At 44.1% G+C, this 17,680-nt stretch overlaps 1 protein-coding gene across 1 annotated transcript in view; it reads right to left on the bottom strand.

Annotated features, from left to right (window-relative positions):
- The window catches only part of IGSF22 (immunoglobulin superfamily member 22), a 197,629-nt gene that overhangs the window by 65,660 nt on the left and 114,289 nt on the right, over positions 1 to 17,680 (bottom strand). The window contains 3 exon segments of the mRNA XM_074954876.1: positions 4,821 to 4,931; positions 8,059 to 8,196; positions 8,794 to 8,873. Coding sequence (XP_074810977.1) covers positions 4,821 to 4,931; positions 8,059 to 8,196; positions 8,794 to 8,873 — 329 coding nt within the window.

Below are 17,680 nucleotides of genomic sequence, written 5' to 3'. Positions count from 1 at the left end.
GGGAGGCCATGCCTCCTCGCTGCCATGTACCTGTAAAGGTGAGCTCAGAAGGGAGGAATTAGCTGCACCTAGTGCTCCGTCTGTCTGAGAAGGATGGCAGTTTGTCGTCAGCCAGGGCAGGGCTGCAAATAGTTAGTAGGCTCTGACCTGCAATCAGGGCAGAGCGGTTAAGCAGTCTGTGAGCCCCAGATAAAGGTGAGTACCAACGAAGTCTAGAGGCTCCGGCAGGGGTGAGCACCAGCAGAGTCTAGGGGCTCCAGCAGGGCTGAACAGTAGGGTACCACAGGCCTCCTGGCCAAAGATGGGGGTGCTGCCACCCCAAAGGCAGGGTGGTAGGGGGATGTGGGCCCACCCAATTCCCTCACATCCCAACCCAAGGCCTTAACAGTGGCAGAGTAGTCCGCCACTGGGTCAGCTGGGATCCGCCAGCAACATGCTGACCTTGTATCCAGCCAACACTCAACCAGTCATCTAGTTCCTTTGGGCTACTTCCTACATCCCTGGAATTTGAAACCTCTGTACTGTGGGGGTCATCTGTCATCTTGGAGAACTCTGGCCAGTCTTCAGGCAGCAGGCCCAGCCCCAAGCAGCTCCTTGGCATCTCGGTCGGCTGGCGGCCAGGGGAGATCCGGCCAGTCCTCAGGCGGTAGCCCCAGCAGCTCCTCGGTGCCTCAGTCGGCCAGCAGCCCTGGGAGCTCTGGCCAGTCCTCAGGAGGCAACCCCGGCAGCTCCTCTGCAGGCTCAAGCAGCAGGTGGGATGCATCTGTCTCCCGTGACGGCTCCAGCTCAACTTCTGCTTCCTGTTCCGCCCTTCCGTTTATGGCGGGGCAGACGTGGCTCCCCTGGTTCTGCCCACCAGAGGGCATGTCGTGGTCCCTCCCTGTCACTCTCTGAGGGAGGCCATGCCTCCTCACTATAGGGACTTGAAACTCTTAAGTCACTTTTGAAAATGAGACAGGCTCTCAACTCAGTTAGGATTTGCAAAGCTGAGCAGAGAAATACCTGAATACCTTTAAAATCTGGGCCTAAGTCTCACTGACTTTCAGTGGGATTTGGGCACTTTAAGTCCAGATCCTCAAAGGTATTCAGGCTCCTACCTTCCACTGAAAACAATGGGAGTTAGTTGCCTAAATACCTTTGAGGATCTGGGCCCAGAGTCACTTTTGAAAATGAGATGTAGGAGCCTAAGTCATTTGGCATTTTTAAAATTGCACCCTAGGCTCCTTGAGAGCCAAGCCATGGCAGTTAAGAGCACTAGTTTTATAACTACATTTTGAAAAGAGATTCCAAATATTATGAAAAACAGTGGTTCCAAAACACAAATGCCAGAAGAAAAGAAACAAGAATACTTATGTGAAGTTACTCTTCCAGGGGATAGGAAAAAAATAATCACTAGTTCAAGATGCATTTAGTTTTCTTTACATTGTTCCCGATTTTAAACTTTCCAATCAGAGAACCCTGAATTCAGTGACACTGTATACATCCATTCCTACTGAAAAGAAAATACTCTTTATCTATGCTTCATTGAGATTCAGGAGGCGTGGGGTTAGGTTGGGAAGAAACAAGGTTTAATTGGTGGTTCAAAGCCCAGAATCATGTTACTGCTAAAGCTGGGATAATCAGTCAGTGGCTAGACCCTTGTTAGGTTCCTTTTAAAACGAAAAAGGCTTCTTTCTCCCTTTTGCTTTATTTGTTTTTGAATTCCCAAAGCCTGCTAAGGCCTGACCTCTGTCCTGAAAGAATTATGATAAACCATCCTCAAACCTTGTTGCTGAGAAATGTGCATCAGTCTCTGCAATGCAGCTGGTGGATCACATTAAATTTCTAATCAGTTTAGATGCTGCAACATCCTACCTCTATCTAAGGGAGAATGTCCATGGCATTGGAGAATGTGACGCAATTAATGGCTTCTGTGGTTTTCATTACCATGCCATTTATTGTAAGTATGGGTCCAGAGTGACAGGCATTATTGCCATTATATGATAAAAGAACAGTCCCAGACAATGACATCTCACTAAACAGCTCCTTTATTTCTCTTCTGGCAGCTTGGAACCATTCACCTACCAGCTTCGTTTTTTTAGTACTGCCCCACTGATGCTGAAAGCTGAAGTGTTGCTTAGTTGAATAACCAAGTGGGGATGGGACCTTAAAATGAATGAAGGGAACAGGTTGTATGGAAAAGGAACTATGTGCTTGGACACATGCAATGCCAATCAAAGCTTCAGTGTCATGTGTGTCAGCATAACATTCTCATTTCCTGAAGGGATATAGATTATAAATTTAAACTGTTTTTAGTCCTCTCTCCTTTTATATCTGCTGCCTGCTTTCTCCACCTCTTTTCATCTGCCTTGGGGTGGCTGGTATTATCAGACATCCCTGATCCCAACCAACAATTTGGTTTTAAAATTCTATTTTTTCCCTGGTAGAATCCTACACAACTATATACATAAAAGGGGCCAGATTTACCCCTGCACTAAATGCATATCTGAGCAGAGTTGGCTGAAATCAGGATTTCCAAACAAAACCACATTTTTTAAAATTTTTCACAAAGCAGAAATTCCCATAAGAATTCACTGCCAGGATTCTCGGGGCTTCTTTGCTCCCTTGTGCAGACCCAGGAGCCAAGCCCCGGCTAGAGCCAGGATTCCCAGGACTTTCAAGCTCTCTGCTCCACGGCAGGGAGTCTGGAAACCTTGATATCCCTAGCATGGCAGAGCTGCCCGGCAGTCGCAGACCCTGGTAAGCCTGGAGTCCCCAGCCCAGGAACAGTGCATGTGAAGGAGCTTTCCCAGAGCTGTGGCCCTATACAGTATGCTTGGCGGGGTTGCCCTGGAGCATTGAACCTTGGAAGTCTGGGGCTCCCGGCCCACCAAGCAGTCTGCCTGGTGCTTCTTAACTGAAAACTTTTTGTGCTTTTGTTTTTTTTTGTTGAACTTTTCCATGCAAAACAGACAGACATGTCTTGCAAAAAATTTTATTTGGCTGAAAACTCAATTTTCTGTCAAAAAACAGTTCTGACAGGAAAATTTTGATCAGCCCTGATCACTAGTATTAAACTGCTGCATTTAAACACAATTCTTGAATAACCTTGTGGACACTGCACCCTGACCGGGATTGTCAATTTCACTGAGATAGCTGTAGTAGCTGAGTGAAATTAATAAAAGCCTTGTCTGTGAGACAAGGGGACTCAAATGGACTTTGGCTCAATTTTATTCTTTCTGTTGTGTCACACTGTCTGAGACATGGTTGTATTTAAGGATTATGCAAGTCTGTACATGCTTGGAAGTAATCTTTCCTTCCCCTTCCCACTTGTCTCAGAGTGTGATCTTCAACTCATCCTCTGCGCCAAATACCTGATTGACAGACTCTCCATGCTCTTGATCCACACACAGGGTTTCATAAGCCGGCTCCCTGCATATTAGCACATGGCTGGTGAGACTCAAAGCTGTTTGTGTGAAAGGAGGCTTGTTCGCAGTTTGGGAAGCAATTCTGCTTTGCTATACTGAGTTCAGGGCTGGATCTGATACATGAAAAGATGTGTGAAGATTATACGAAGAGACTTTTCCTATTTATGTATATGCCTTGAGACCATGGAACCTAGTGAGTTGTAAAATAAGATGGTGATATCCTGGATCAGGTAGCAATAGAGTATTTAACAAAATAATTATGTGCTGGAATTCAGTATTCACATGATGGCATGGCTGTTATTCGTTTGGAAATCTAAGTGTTTTATTTCAAACAGTTAACAGAAAGGATACCGTAATTAGAAAAGTTAACTCTGGGGATGTAGTGGTGGAAAAGTGCTCAACAAGCTATCAGCAGTTTTATTTTGTTTACTGTAGCATATTTCCTTTAAGCAGTTTCAGTGCTATTTCACCTAACTGCTTAATAGAATAATAAGGATGATACATATCAAAAAAGGTTTAGCTGCATTGAGCAGTGGTGGAATTACTGTACCACCAGCAACTGTTAAATAGATCGGTGGACACATTACTGAGGGAAACGGGGAGGAGACAACACAGAGGCCAAAGGAGTAGAACAGATGGTCTAGGAGGGACAGGACATTAGACTGAGATTCCTGAGTTCCCTTCCCAGCTCTACTGCATATTCTCAGTGGCACAAAAGTCATCTTAGCTTTCTATATAACATTTTGCACCCAACAATTTGACAAACACAATAGTATACAAGAAGTTAAATAATGTTAATGTGAAGACTAGAAGCACAGTTTAAGCTTTTCCAAGATTAACAGCTTCCAGAGATCTCTACACAACCTAGAAAATGTAAAACCTCACGTAAGGCCAAATCCTCAGCTAGCATACATCAGTATAGCTCCAGGGAAGCCAATCGAGCGAAGCCAATTTACAGCAGCTGAGGAACTGACCCATATTGCATAAAATTCCTTGTACTCCATACAACATCATCACTAAGTTCATGATGTTAACCTAAAGCCAGTGTCTTTAGTATGACTTATAAAGGCCAGTTCAAAGTTAGGTAAGACACTATCCCCAAGCTAGCACATCAGCACAGAAGACACTTGCACAGAATTACTCACTGGTCTCTTCCAGTGAATGAACACATTCCTGTTACAAGTGGTCTGAAAGTCTTTAGACTGTACGCATTCAGTCTACATCTCCGACTGCTTTTATTATGGATTGTTTACATTTTTGGGATCTGATCAAGGGCATCACGAATGCAGTAGCGACAAGTGATATATGCACAGTAGTGCACAGTGGATACAATTTGTACTCAGTTCTCCATGAACAGTCCTGTTTAAGGCTTTGAATTTCTACGCTATTGTAAATACATCTGAGAGATCTTACCTTCAGGGTGATGAGTCTTAATCGGTAATCATCTGCTTGTATGACCTGGTCAACTGTGATTTCTATTCCTTCATAGGTGACCTGTTCCTCTGGCCAGTACTCTGTACATTTCTGCATACAACATAAAATATATTTAAGGAGACACCAACGGTGGTTCCCTTCACTATGCAGAAACTGTGCCAAGTGCATGTTTAGATGGATCAGGACGCAGAATGTTTCTGTAACAGGATGCAACTCAACTTTTTATTTTAAATATAGGGGCCAAAGTTTCAGGTAGTCTTCTTTGCAGTCACCTGGTTAAAATCCAATGTGCAATTACCTACCTCACGCACATGCATAAAACTTGATTTGTGAGTGTGCACCATGTGATGTATATGCACGTTTTAAAATTTCATTTGGAAGCCGGAAAGAAATGTAGCAGTGTTTATTAATATTCTGTTCTATTCATTTTTATTATGATAATGACTGATATTCATAAATAATCTGCTCTTTGATCATTAATATTTCTGTGCTGTGCACAAACTGATATGGAAATGTACCGTACACCTTTTCTGTCTCTAATAAAGAGCCATTGCTCTCTGAATCTGAAATTATAAGCTGCATTTCTTTTCCCTACAAAAGGATATGACTGGAAATGATTTTGGAATATAGAGTGTGTTCAAAACCCCACTATAAAATGGGAAAAGATCCTACATCAAAGCAAAGGAACAAAAAGGAAGAAAGTGTCAGAATACAGATTTTAGTTTTGCTAAATCACTTTGGCCAAATCTATGGGCTCATTCAGTGTAACTCAAACAGTCTGAATAACTGAAGCTATAGTCCACATTTAAGGATATATTATGGCATTTGTGCCACAGTGTTGCCTGAGAGGTAATGGAGAGCAACACTTCCCAGGGAAAGTACTGGGAAAGATTGTCTCTCACCGACACAATTTCTCCTGGGGCTGCTCCATGCACACGGAGTAGGCCCTCTTCACATCAGCAGAGATTGCTCCCCTTGTAAGCCTATTCCAGGGACCAATGTAGAGGGGGGTCAATTCTGAACAAATGGCTCCCCACGGATAAAGCAGAGAGCAAGCAGCCCGCATGCTCCCCAGAGTACAGGGGCTGCTATTGTCGGAGGTCTTTGCGCACCCACATAAGTGAAGGGAGAGAGAATACTTGCAAGCCCTCCCTTCTGCAAAATACAGCACAATCTGGCCCTTAACCTTAAACTTTGTGAGCAAGTTAAAAAAAAAATCTGCTGGAAGGGAAGGGCCAAGAACTAAAAAGTGTCTTGAAAAGCTGCTGGGCCAAATTCTCTTATGGTGTAAACGGATGCTGCTCCATTAATGGAGCCGTGTCACTTCACACTAGAAACAAACGTGGCCCATTATGTCACTGTGAACACAGACTGAATTTTTCCCCTTCTCCTAAATTGCAGAATCCATGGTAAAAAGCGTCAAATGCGCCAGCAGCTATCAATAGCACAGACGCTATGTTGCTAAAATGAGTGGAGTAGGATCGCCCACACGTTTCTGTGGGCTGTCTGTCAGTTTGGATTAGATGTGACAGAGGGTTGGGATACTGAGCTGTTCATCCTCACGTTAGCAAAGCCACTGTGTATAGCAGAAACACAAAGACTTCCTTACTAGCATCATAGCAGAACAAAGGTTTTAGTTCTGAATCTACGCACTGTGGAGACCTGATATTTATATATTAACATTTATTAGAAAAAGAGGGAATATAGAAGACATTAGCATGGAAGAGCTTACCCTATATTTATGTCTGAATCTCACAGAACCATTTAATTTTTGATACCACAGGTATCAGGAAAGACTCAGTATCTCTCTATGTTAGATATATGCTGCAGCCAGCGTCACTACTGTGTCGGCAGCATGGCCGTGCAGTGTTTCCTGAGGCTGACATGACAGGTGAGATAGTCTGTTGGTGTTGAATAACAGGAAACACTGACGCTAAAGATTATTTTGCATTCTAGTGGTACAACCCAGATGTAAAAACAACAGTGGGAAAGCTTCAGAGCAGAGAAGACAATGAAGGACATGATCGCTTCTTGGTCTCTTCTTCCTTCTCAAGTGTATGGTCGTAAAATTTCCAAAAGGGTCTAAGTGATCTGGAAGTCTAAGTCCCATTTTCTAAAGTGACCTAGGAATTTAGGGCCAGATTTTTAAAGGTAATTGATTTCAATGGGAGTTAGGCACACAGGTACTCCCACTAGGCACCTTTCTGCATCTTCAGGTACTTAAATACCTTTGAGAATCTGGCCCTAAGTCTCATTGAAAGTCTATGGGAGCTAGGCTCTTCAGACCCAGATTTTTAAAGGTATGTAGACATTGCTCTGCTCAGTGTTGCAATACCTAACTGACTTAGGAGCCTAAGTCTCATTCAAGTGTGACTTTCAACAAGACCAATGGTCCGAAGTGCTTTAATCCCTTTTGAAAATGGGATTTAGCTGTCTAAATCACGTAGGCCTTGCAACACTTTAGAAAATTAGCTCCTAAATCATTTGGGCACTTTTGAAAATTTTACCCCACTCTTATTTCTGGCCTCACAGTTTCTACGTTGGTGTTGCAAAGTCCCGTGCTTCCAGAGTTTGCATCACCACTGTTTTGGGATCCTGTGGAATAATGTTATGATAGTGGCCACAGGATCCCAAAACAGTGGTGATGCAAACTCTGGAAGTCTGGAACTTTGCAGACAGAATTGTATGGGATGGATTGGTAGAAATACATTCTATAACCACAGACGTTAACTCTCATAAATACCAATTATAGCAGGGGATAATTCAAAAAAGTTTGGAACATCTTAATAGTTGCAATATTTTAACAGCATTTCCCCAAAATGATAAACAACCGGGGCAGTCCTCCACATACAAATCATCTTTAACTGCTTCTCAACATAACTAACATTATAACAAGACATCGTATGTTTAATGAAGCAAGGACAGCTTAATGGAAAAAGGATGCAGAAGATAAGCCAAAATAAATACAGGATAAAGAGGTTCAGTCTCTGTTACTCTATTGTTTATAGGTATTCATATACAAAAATTAATAGGGCTTGAACTTGGTGGGGGTGTTGCTTTTGAAACCTTCAGCGATGACTTCAAAAAAGGTAACTGCAAAGCACGATAAACTTTGGTCACTGAACCAACTCATTTATTTCCATGGGTCTGGCACCTGTGCCGTGAAATACCTGCTACAATAGAGGATTGAGACATAGCTCATATGTAATATCATTACCTCATTCATCTCTTCTATATTGGTAATCATGACAATGATGGGAGAACGCTCCTGCCACACCATTCTCCAGAAATCACTGACAGTATTAACTATGGGTCCCTGAGTAGCAATATATACCTTTTCCTCTTCTCCATAGCCCTGCCAACAAAGCAACAATAAATCACTATCACACAGTGTGTGCACACACGCACATGCCTGGACACTTCAATCTTTACCCAGGGAAAGCTCTCATTGTCTACAATGGGATTATTGCCTGAGTAAAGTCTGCAGTATCAGGTCAACAGTTATCAATCCAAGAGGTATTGTGCTCACGCACTCTCTCCCTCCCGCGCGTGTACACACACACACACACAGGCAAGGTAGAAGGTGCAACTTCAGGTTACACAAGCAGCAGGCAATACTATGGCAATGGGACTGATTCATGCTACAGCAGCCTGGTGTTAACTCTAGGTCAAATCCTGCAAGCATAATTCCCATTGACTTTGCTGGGAGTTTTGCTTGCATCAGGCCAGTGAGGCAGGGAACTTCATGTCAAAAAATGCAAATATCTTGTTTTTATTGGACCAGAACCTTTACAGTTGCGCTCTGAGGTTCTGCTTCCAATAATAGAAAAACAAGACAGAAAAAGAAACCAAAAAACAAGATGGTCTTTAGAAGCCAATGGACATGGCGATTATTCTTAAATGATCAGTTGCAAACAGTCTATGCAGGTACATTGGACTGCTGAGCTCTTACCCGGATGTAGTTAGCATTGATATATGAGCTAAGAGGATCGTCCTGATCAGTTGAGGTAAGGCACACTCTGCTGTGAGGATCTACAGTGTGTAAAGAGAGAGTTAATAGTTATCTGTCAAGAGGAGTAAAAGATTTTTAAGATCATTTTCTAACCTTTAGTAATACAGCTAATTACTCAGGCATATTCATTAGTCACCACAACAGATACCTGCGATGCTCTAAAGGGGGCACTGGGGAGTTTCTGATTGAAATGTGTGTATATATCACTGCATTTACTTTCAGTGTGCAACTATCAACAGATATTTGCATGCAACAGAATTAAATATCTTACTAAATTAATATTACTGCTCTAAGTAGAGGGGTAGCTCATAATTTATAACTGCAATAGCATTTGAATGATTCTTGGCATTTGACTATGTCATCTATGTCTAAGCTTTGAGATAAATTTCATGTAACGTATGCAAGCTCACTACATTACTGTAATTTGCTTTTGCGTTAGTTTCATTTTTACGTGCATTAAAGTATTATTTAGCAAATAGTGTTAACAAGCAATGACTTCAGTGAGGCTTTCTGCCTAAGTAAGGACTGAGTAAAAACTGTGTTAGGACCTCAAGATTTGCCCCATTCGGTTTTATAAACTCTATCCCTAACCTTATTTTTTGGCCTTAAATTAAGGTCTTGTCTACACAGAATAATTGCACCATTTTCACTATGCTGATATAGTTAAAGCTATACAACCCGTGCTAGAGTGGATGCAGTTCTATTGGTATATCTTAGGGCCTGTCTACACATAAACCACTGCAGCAGCACCTCTGCAAGGGTGCTTCTGTAGCACTTCAGGAGAACCCCTCCTGTAATCCACTCCATAGGTAATCCACCTCCCCAAGAGATGGACAGAAGAATTCTCTCATAAACGTAATGCTCACCATCCCAGGAGTTAAGTCAGTTTAACTGGATCTTTCACATCCCTCAGGCCATGTCTACACTACGAAAGTACTCCGATTTTACAGAAGTCGGTTTTTGGGAACAGATTGTATCAAGTTAAGTGCGTGCTTCTACACTAAGCACATTAATTCGGTGGAGTGCATCCACAGTACCGTGGCAAGCATCAACATTCCGAGCGGTGCACTGTGGGTAGCTATTCCACAGTTCCCGCAGTCCCCGCTGCCCATTGGAATTCTGGGCTGAGCTCCCAATGCCTGATGGGGCCAAAAATTTGTCACGGGTGATTATGGGTAAATGTCGTCAGTCAACCCTCCCTCCCTCCGTGAAAGCAACAGCAGACAATCATTTCGCGCCCTTTTCCCTGGATTGCCCGAGCAGACGCCATAGCACCGCAAGCATGGAGCCCGTTCAGCTCACCACAGCAGTTATGACAATTGTAAACACCTCGCGCATTATCGTGCAGTTTATGCAGAACCAGCATCTGAAAAACCAGGCGAGGAGGTGACGGCAGCGCGGTGATGAGGACATGAACACAGATTTCTCTAAAACCGCGGTCCCCAGCAATTTGGAGATCATGGTGTTACTGGGGCAGGCTCATACCGTGGAACGCCGATTCTGGGCCCGTGAAACAAGCACAGACTCATGGGACCGCACAGTGTTGCAGGTTTGGGATGATTCCCAGTGGCTTCGAAACTTTCGCATGCATAAGGGCACTTTCATGGAACTTTGTGACTTGCTTTCCTCTGCTCTGAAGAGCAAGAATACCAAGATGAGAGCCGCCCTCACAGTTCACAAGCGAGTGGCAATAGCCCTGTGGAAGCTTGCAACGCCAGACAGCTACCGGTCAGTCGGGAATCAATTTGGAGTGGGCAAACCTACAGTGGGGGTTGCTGTGATGCAAGTAGCCAGTGCAATCATTGAGCTGCTGCTATCAAAAGAAGTGAGTCTGGGAAATGTGCAGGTCGTACTAGATGGCTTTGCTGCAATGGGATTCCCTAACTGTGGTGGGGCGATAGACGGAACGCATATCCCTATCTTGGGACCGGACCACCAGGGCAGCCAGTACGTAAACCACAAGGGGTACTTCTCAATGGTGCTGCAAGCACTGGTGGATCACAAGGGACGTTTCACCAACATCAACGTGGGATGGCCGGGAAAGGTTCATGACACTCGCGTCTTCAGGAACTCTGGTCTGTTTAAATGGCTGCAGGAAGGGATTTACTTCCCAGACCAGAAAGTAACTGTTGGGGATGTTGAAATGCCTATAGTTATCCTTGGGGACCCAGCCTACCCCTTAATGCCCTGGCTCATGAAGCCGTACACAGGCACCCTGGACAGTAGTAAGGAGCTGTTCAACTATAGGCTGAGCAAGTGCAGAATGGTGGTAGAGTGTGCATTTGGACGTTTAAAGGGTCGCTGGCGCAGTTTACTGACTTGCTCAGACCTCAGTGAAACCAATACTCCCATTGCTATTGCTGCTTGCTGTGTGCTCCACAATCTCTGTGAGAGTAAGGGGGAGATGTTTTTGGCGGGGTGGGAGGTTGAGGCAAATTGCCTGGCTGCTGAATATGTGCGGCCAGACACCAGGGCGGTTAGAAGAGCACAGCAGGAAGTGCTCCACTTCAGAGAAGCTTTGAAAACAAGGTTTCATGACTGGCCAGGGTACTATGTGACACTTCTGTTTGTTTCTCCTTGATGAAAACCCGCCCCCTTGGTTAACTCTAAATTCCCTGTAAGCCAGCTGCCCTCCACCCTTCGATCACAGCTTGCTTGCAAAGGAAATAAAGTCACTATCATTTAAAAAACATGTATTCTTTATTAATTGATTATAAAAATAGGGAGATAACTCACAAGGTAGCCCGGGTGGGGTGTGGGAGGAGGGTAGGAGGGAAGGAAAAGGCCACTTTAAAACTTGCTGAATGACAGCCTTCTGTTGCTTGGGCTGTCCACTGGGGTGGAGTGGTTGGGTGCCCAGAGCCTCCCCCTTCCCGCGTTCTTGGGCGTCTGGGTGAGGAGGCTATGGAACTTGGGGAGGAGGGAGGGCGGTTAAACAGGGGCTGCAGGAGCAGTCTGTGATCCTGCTGCCGTTCATGAAACTCCACCAGACGCCGGAGCATGTCTTTTTGATCCCGCAGTAGCCCCAGTGTTGCCTCATGCCTCCTCTGATCTTCCTGCCGCCACCTCTCCTCACGTTCATCGGCTACTTTCCTGTACTCTGCTATCATGTCCCTCCACCCATTCTGCTGAGCTCTGTCAGTGCCGGACGACTGCATGAGCTCAGAGAACATTTCATCGCGTGTGCGTTTTTTTCGCCACCTTATCTGAGATAGCCTTTGGGATGGAGGAGGGAGGCTTGAAACATTTGCAGCTGCTGGAGGAAAAAAAGGGAGTGAAGTATTTAAAAAGATACATTTTACAGAACAATGGCTATACTCTTTCACGGTGAACAACACTATTCACATTACATAGCACATGTGATTTTGGTACAAGGTCGCATTTTGCATCTTATATTGAGTGCCTGCGGCTTTGGTGTTAGAGATCACACACGCAGTGCCGGGCAACAGAATTCGGTTTGCAGGCGGCCATGGTAAGCCATAGTCTTTTGGCTTCTGCAATCTTCAAAACAGCAGCGCCCTCCTCTTCCACACCAAGCAAAGCATGTTGAGTTGGCCATTTAGTCCTGTGGTTTTCCTGTTAACGTGCAGCAGCAGAAACCAAACTAACCCCCCACCCCATCCAATTCTCTGGGGTGATTGCTTTACCCCTCACCCTACCACATGGCTGGTATCAGGGAAGATCCCTGCTAGCCAAACGCGAACAGCTCAGCGCCAATGCCCCCTCCACCCCCGCCCCACCGTGTGGCTAACTGCGGGGAGGATTGCTTTTCAGCCACAGGCAAACAGCCCAGTCGGAATGGCCACCTCTGAATGTCCCCTTAATTAAACTCCCCTATTTCAACCAGGTTACCATGAACGATATCACTCTCCTGAGGATAACACAGAGAGATAAAGAACGGATGTTGCTTGAATGCCAGCAAACACCGGGACCATATGCTGCCAGGCTTTGTCATGCAATGATACCAGATTACTTCCTACTAGCATGGCGTGGTAAAGTGTCCTACCATGGAGGATGGAATAAGGCTGCTGTCCCCAGAAACCTTCTGCAAAGGCTTTTAGAGTACCTCCAGGAGAGCTTCATGGAGATATCCCTGGAGGATTTCCGCTCCATTCCCAGACACGTTAGCAGACTTTTCCAGTAGCTGTACTGGTCACGAATGCGTCTCAAGTCCTCAGGGCTACTTAATCATTAAAAAACGCTTGCTTTTATAACATGTATTATATTTTAAAAGGTACACTCACCAGCAGTCCCTTCTCTGGCTTCATTGGGTTGGGAGGATATTTCAGTCAGGGTGATAAAAAGATCCTGGCTGTCAGGGAGAACGGTGTGATGTGTGCTCTCCTCAAGCTCGTACTCCTCCTCCTCATCTTTCCCATCCGCAAAATCTTCAGGCATGGCGGAAAGTACCCCATCACCGGAGTAGATGGACGGGGTGGGGTAGTGGTGGCAGCCCCCCCTAGAATTGCACGCAACTCAGCGTAGAAGCGGCATGTCTGGGGCTCTGTCCCGGAGCATCCGTTTGATTCTTTGGTTTTCTGGTATGCTTGTCTGAGCTCCTTAAGTTTCACGCGGCACAGTGTTGCATCCCTGCTGTAGCCTCTGTCCCTCACGGCCTTGGAGATTTTTTGAAATGTTTTGGCATTTCGTCTTTTGGAATGTAGCTCTGATAGCACGGATTCCTTTCCCCATACAGCGATCAGATCCAGTACCTCCCGTTCGGTCCATGCTGGAGCTCTTTTTCGATTCTAGGACTGCATGGTCACCTGTTCTGATGAGCTCTGCATGGTCACCTGTGCTGATGAGCTCGCCTGGCCAAACAGGAAATGAGATTCAAAAGTTCCCGGGGCTTTTCCTGTACACCTGGCCAATGCATCCGAATTCAGAGTGCCATCCAGAGCAGTCACAATAGTACACTGTGGGATAGCTCCCGGAGACCAATACCTTCAAATTGCGTCCACACTAATTTGAAACGGCGATGTCGATTTCAGCGCTAATCCCCTCGTTGGGGAGGAGTATAGAAATCGGTTTTAAGAGCCCTTTATGTCGAAAAAAATGGCTTTGTTGTGTGGATAGGTGCAGGGTTAATTCGATTTAACGCTGCTAAATCCGACATAAACTCGTAGTGTAGACCAGGCCTCAGTGACAGAGTAATACCGACTTAATTTCCTAGTGTAGACCAGGTCATATTCATTGGGGAATAAGCCATACCACCATAACCATTTTTATACCACTGTAACTGCATCCACATCAGGAGGAGTTATACTGGTATAACTATTTTGGTAAAAAAACAAAAAAAAAAAACCCCAACCCCTAACTGAAATAGTTATACCAGTATAAAAACAGTGCGCAGACCACGCCTAAGTTGACAGTGTCCCTTAAAGTACTGTCATACACTCACAGCACAAAGAAGCAAAACAATGTTAGTTATTTTTCTACAGTCTTTTCTAAGAGTGTTTTGAGCCTACACTAGGTTTTGTAGTAGGATCTCCCCAGGCTGAGATTTTTTAAATTAAAGTGACAGATGATAATACCTAGTTCATAGATACAAATTTTCATCAGTAGATCTCAAAGTAGATTAGTATCATTAATGCCATTTTACAGATGGAGATACTGAGGCCCAGAGAGATGAAGCGACTTGCTCTAGTGGCAGAGCCAGGAATAGAACCCAGTTCACCTGAGGCCCATCGCAGTACTCTATTGCTAGGCCACACTGCCTCCCTAACAATAACACTTATTGAAAAGTCTTACAAAATTTAATAAGGAGTGAAAGCAATATGGCTGTATACAATTAAATACGGTTGCCTAGAAATTTTGCTTAGAACCAAAAAGACTGAAAGAGAATGATATATAATATCTTTCCTTTTTAGATTTTGACCCATCTATGGAGTTCCATAGCAAGGATAAAATTTTCTATCACATTCTGCAAGATAATCCAAAAAACTATAGAAAAATGATCATTTTCTATTCGATTCTGTGGCACTTTTCCATAAGGGAAGAGGTTTCAGATTTTCTGTCAACATGCAAATTTAGCAGTTTGTGAAACAACCAAATTAATCTGCTTAGCTTGACACATCTCCAAAATCAAACACACCCTCACCCCTTAAAAAGACTCCCCAAAACCATCTTCACCACCACCACCACCAAGAAAATTGGGAATCTGCAAAAGAAATTTGCTACAAAAGAAATATAAATTAACTGGATTAGAGCCTATTATCATGTTTTTCACGGACTACAACTAACTCTAGGGTTGCACGTAAACTAATCATTATGTTAAGTGCCTGCTTACCTTTCAGTGGTAACCGCCTCAAATACTTCTGGAGTACACAGCTGGGTAGGGAATTTTAGGTTTTTTGTTTGTTCTTTAATTTTTAAGGTATACTTTTTGCTTTCGATGTCACTTTTATAATGAAGTGCCTGCTGCTCCCTAATGTAGATTGGAGGTCACATTTACCTGAGACTGCCATTGGCAAATAGATCAGCACTACAGCATAGGTTTTGCTGTGTAACATGATCAGCCATTCCTTCCTAACTGTTAGCTTGCACCAAGCAATTATGGAAGACCCTCGTGGTGACACAGGCAGCATAGGCTGTGTTTGGTTAGTCTGGAAACTAAAGAGCCAGGAGATCCACATAGTCATGAACCCACTGGCCACCTCTTCAGCCCACCCCATCGTGCCCCCAACGCTCTCTCCTCCATGGTACTGTGGAGAGAATTGCCAAAGAGCACAGCTTTATGGCAGGAAGAAAGTACACAATACCCCTGTATGGCGTACCAGTTCCCCACCCCTCCAGTGGAACTGGGTGTGTTCCATGTAGAGGGACAGAGGGCAGCACTTAAATAATTCCAACAGAAGTGATGATGGTGTGTCCTTTGGTTTCCCATGTGGCAGCCTGCCATCCTCATCAACCAAGTGGCATTGGGTTATTATGTTTCAGAGATATGGATGGTTTTGAAATTCTTGATTTTTATTCCAGTCAGTGGAAAAGTCTGATTTCCTCTGGATAAATTCCTTGTTAACATTTATCATCAGTCTAGAGTGGGAGACAGTCCTCCCATCTAGATGGCTCACAGCAATGGAAATGAGCATTACCAGATTTTGTAAGACTGAGGTGAAGTTAGCATCAAGAGAACTAGCCTGAGGAATGACCAAGTACTTACTGAATGCACAGGGGAAAAGCTAACTGGAACCTCATTAAAAGTGATAGGACAAGATTTTCAAAAGTGGCTAGCAATTTTGTGTGCTTCCATTTTTGAGTGTTTAACTTGAGACACCTTAAAGAACTCCAATCCTCAAAAAAGTGCTGGACAGCCCCCTTTAGAAATCATGCTCCTTTAAGGTATATCAATTTGGGTTCCCCAATGGAGGCACTCAGAATCACTAGTCATTTCTGAAAATCATCGCTGTAATGTCCAAACTAATGTAAAGTTTGAAAGAAATAATAAGGCACCCAACCGTTAGCATGTTTTAGGACGAAGGTTCTGAAATGTTTGGCTGAGTGTTTTTAACACTTCTGGTCCCAGAAGGGGTATCTATATGGGATTTCTGACTCAGACTGGAAGTTTAAGAGTTGGGGGTTTCAGGAGAAAGCCTATTCTTGCCAGATTTCCACTCCAGTTTTGTAGACTAAAGTGATTTGCATAGTTGATCAGATTCTAATTTCTAGATACTTATTTATCTGAGCCTAACTAGCACTCTGAACCATTTGGGCTTCCCTAACAAAGCTGCAACAGAACTTGACGGCGGCATCTATCTGACAATGGCTTAGAGAAAAGAGAAGGATCTGTCAAAACATTAATATTCAGAAACGACATCTTATAATTGTATGACTTTCCAAACTATCTTTAAGTGTGACAGAGGGGAAAACGATAACGGCTGTAAAATCAATCCCAAGCAAAATGTTTCTCAAAATTTCCATTCTTGGCTATAAGTAATAAAAAACCTTACGTTTAAAAAAGAAAGAAGTATTATATTTTCTTGAAGAGACTGGGCCAAATCCTGAGACCCTTATTCATTTTTCACTTGGGGCCTGATCCTGAGAAGTGCTAAGTACATTAGGCCCAATCCAGCACACAGTGATTTAAGTGGGAATCTTGTCATTGACTTTAAAGGGCACTAGACCAATGACCTTATGACTTATGGCACCTTATGACTCAAGTAATCCCACTGGCTTCAAAGGAAGCACTTGGATAGTAAAATACTGCTCAGCATGAGAAAGAGTGTCAGAATTTAGCCCTTAAACACGAGTTTACCAGAGGAAATGAAGTAAAACCTGAATAAAGCATCAAGATTTTGGGCAACATTTTCAAAAGCACCTAAGTAATTTAGGAGCTTAATTCCTATTTTCAAAAGTGATTTAGGAGCTTGCATCCCATTGGCTTTCAATAAGACTTGAGCACCTAAGGCCACGTCTACACTACCCGCCGGATCGGCAGGTAGTGATCGATCTATTGGGGATCGATTTATTGCGTCTAGTGTAGACGCGATAGATCGATCCCTGATCGCTCTGCCGTCGACTCCGGAACTCCACCACAGCGAGAGGCGGAAGCGAAGTCGACGAGGGAGTGGCAGCCATCGATCCCGCGCCGCGAGGACGCGAAGTAAGTGATTCTAAGTCAATCTAAGATACGTCGACTTCAGCTACGCTATTCTTGTAGCTGAAGTTGCGTACGTTAGATCGATCCCCCCGCCCAGTGTAGACCAGGCCTTAGTCTCTAATGAAAATGGGATGTGGATGCTCTTGAAAACATTACCCTTGCTCAATGTTAGCTTTAGCCTAGCCGAAGTATCCTGGAGAGGATTTGTGAAAGGCATTCCACCGAAAG

Source organism: Natator depressus, chromosome 6 (assembly GCF_965152275.1).
Source record: "Natator depressus isolate rNatDep1 chromosome 6, rNatDep2.hap1, whole genome shotgun sequence".
In the NCBI taxonomy this organism is placed as follows: Eukaryota; Metazoa; Chordata; order Testudines; family Cheloniidae; genus Natator; species Natator depressus.
The sequence above is the reverse complement of the archived record's forward strand: the minus strand, read 5'-3'. Positions and strand labels throughout refer to the sequence as shown.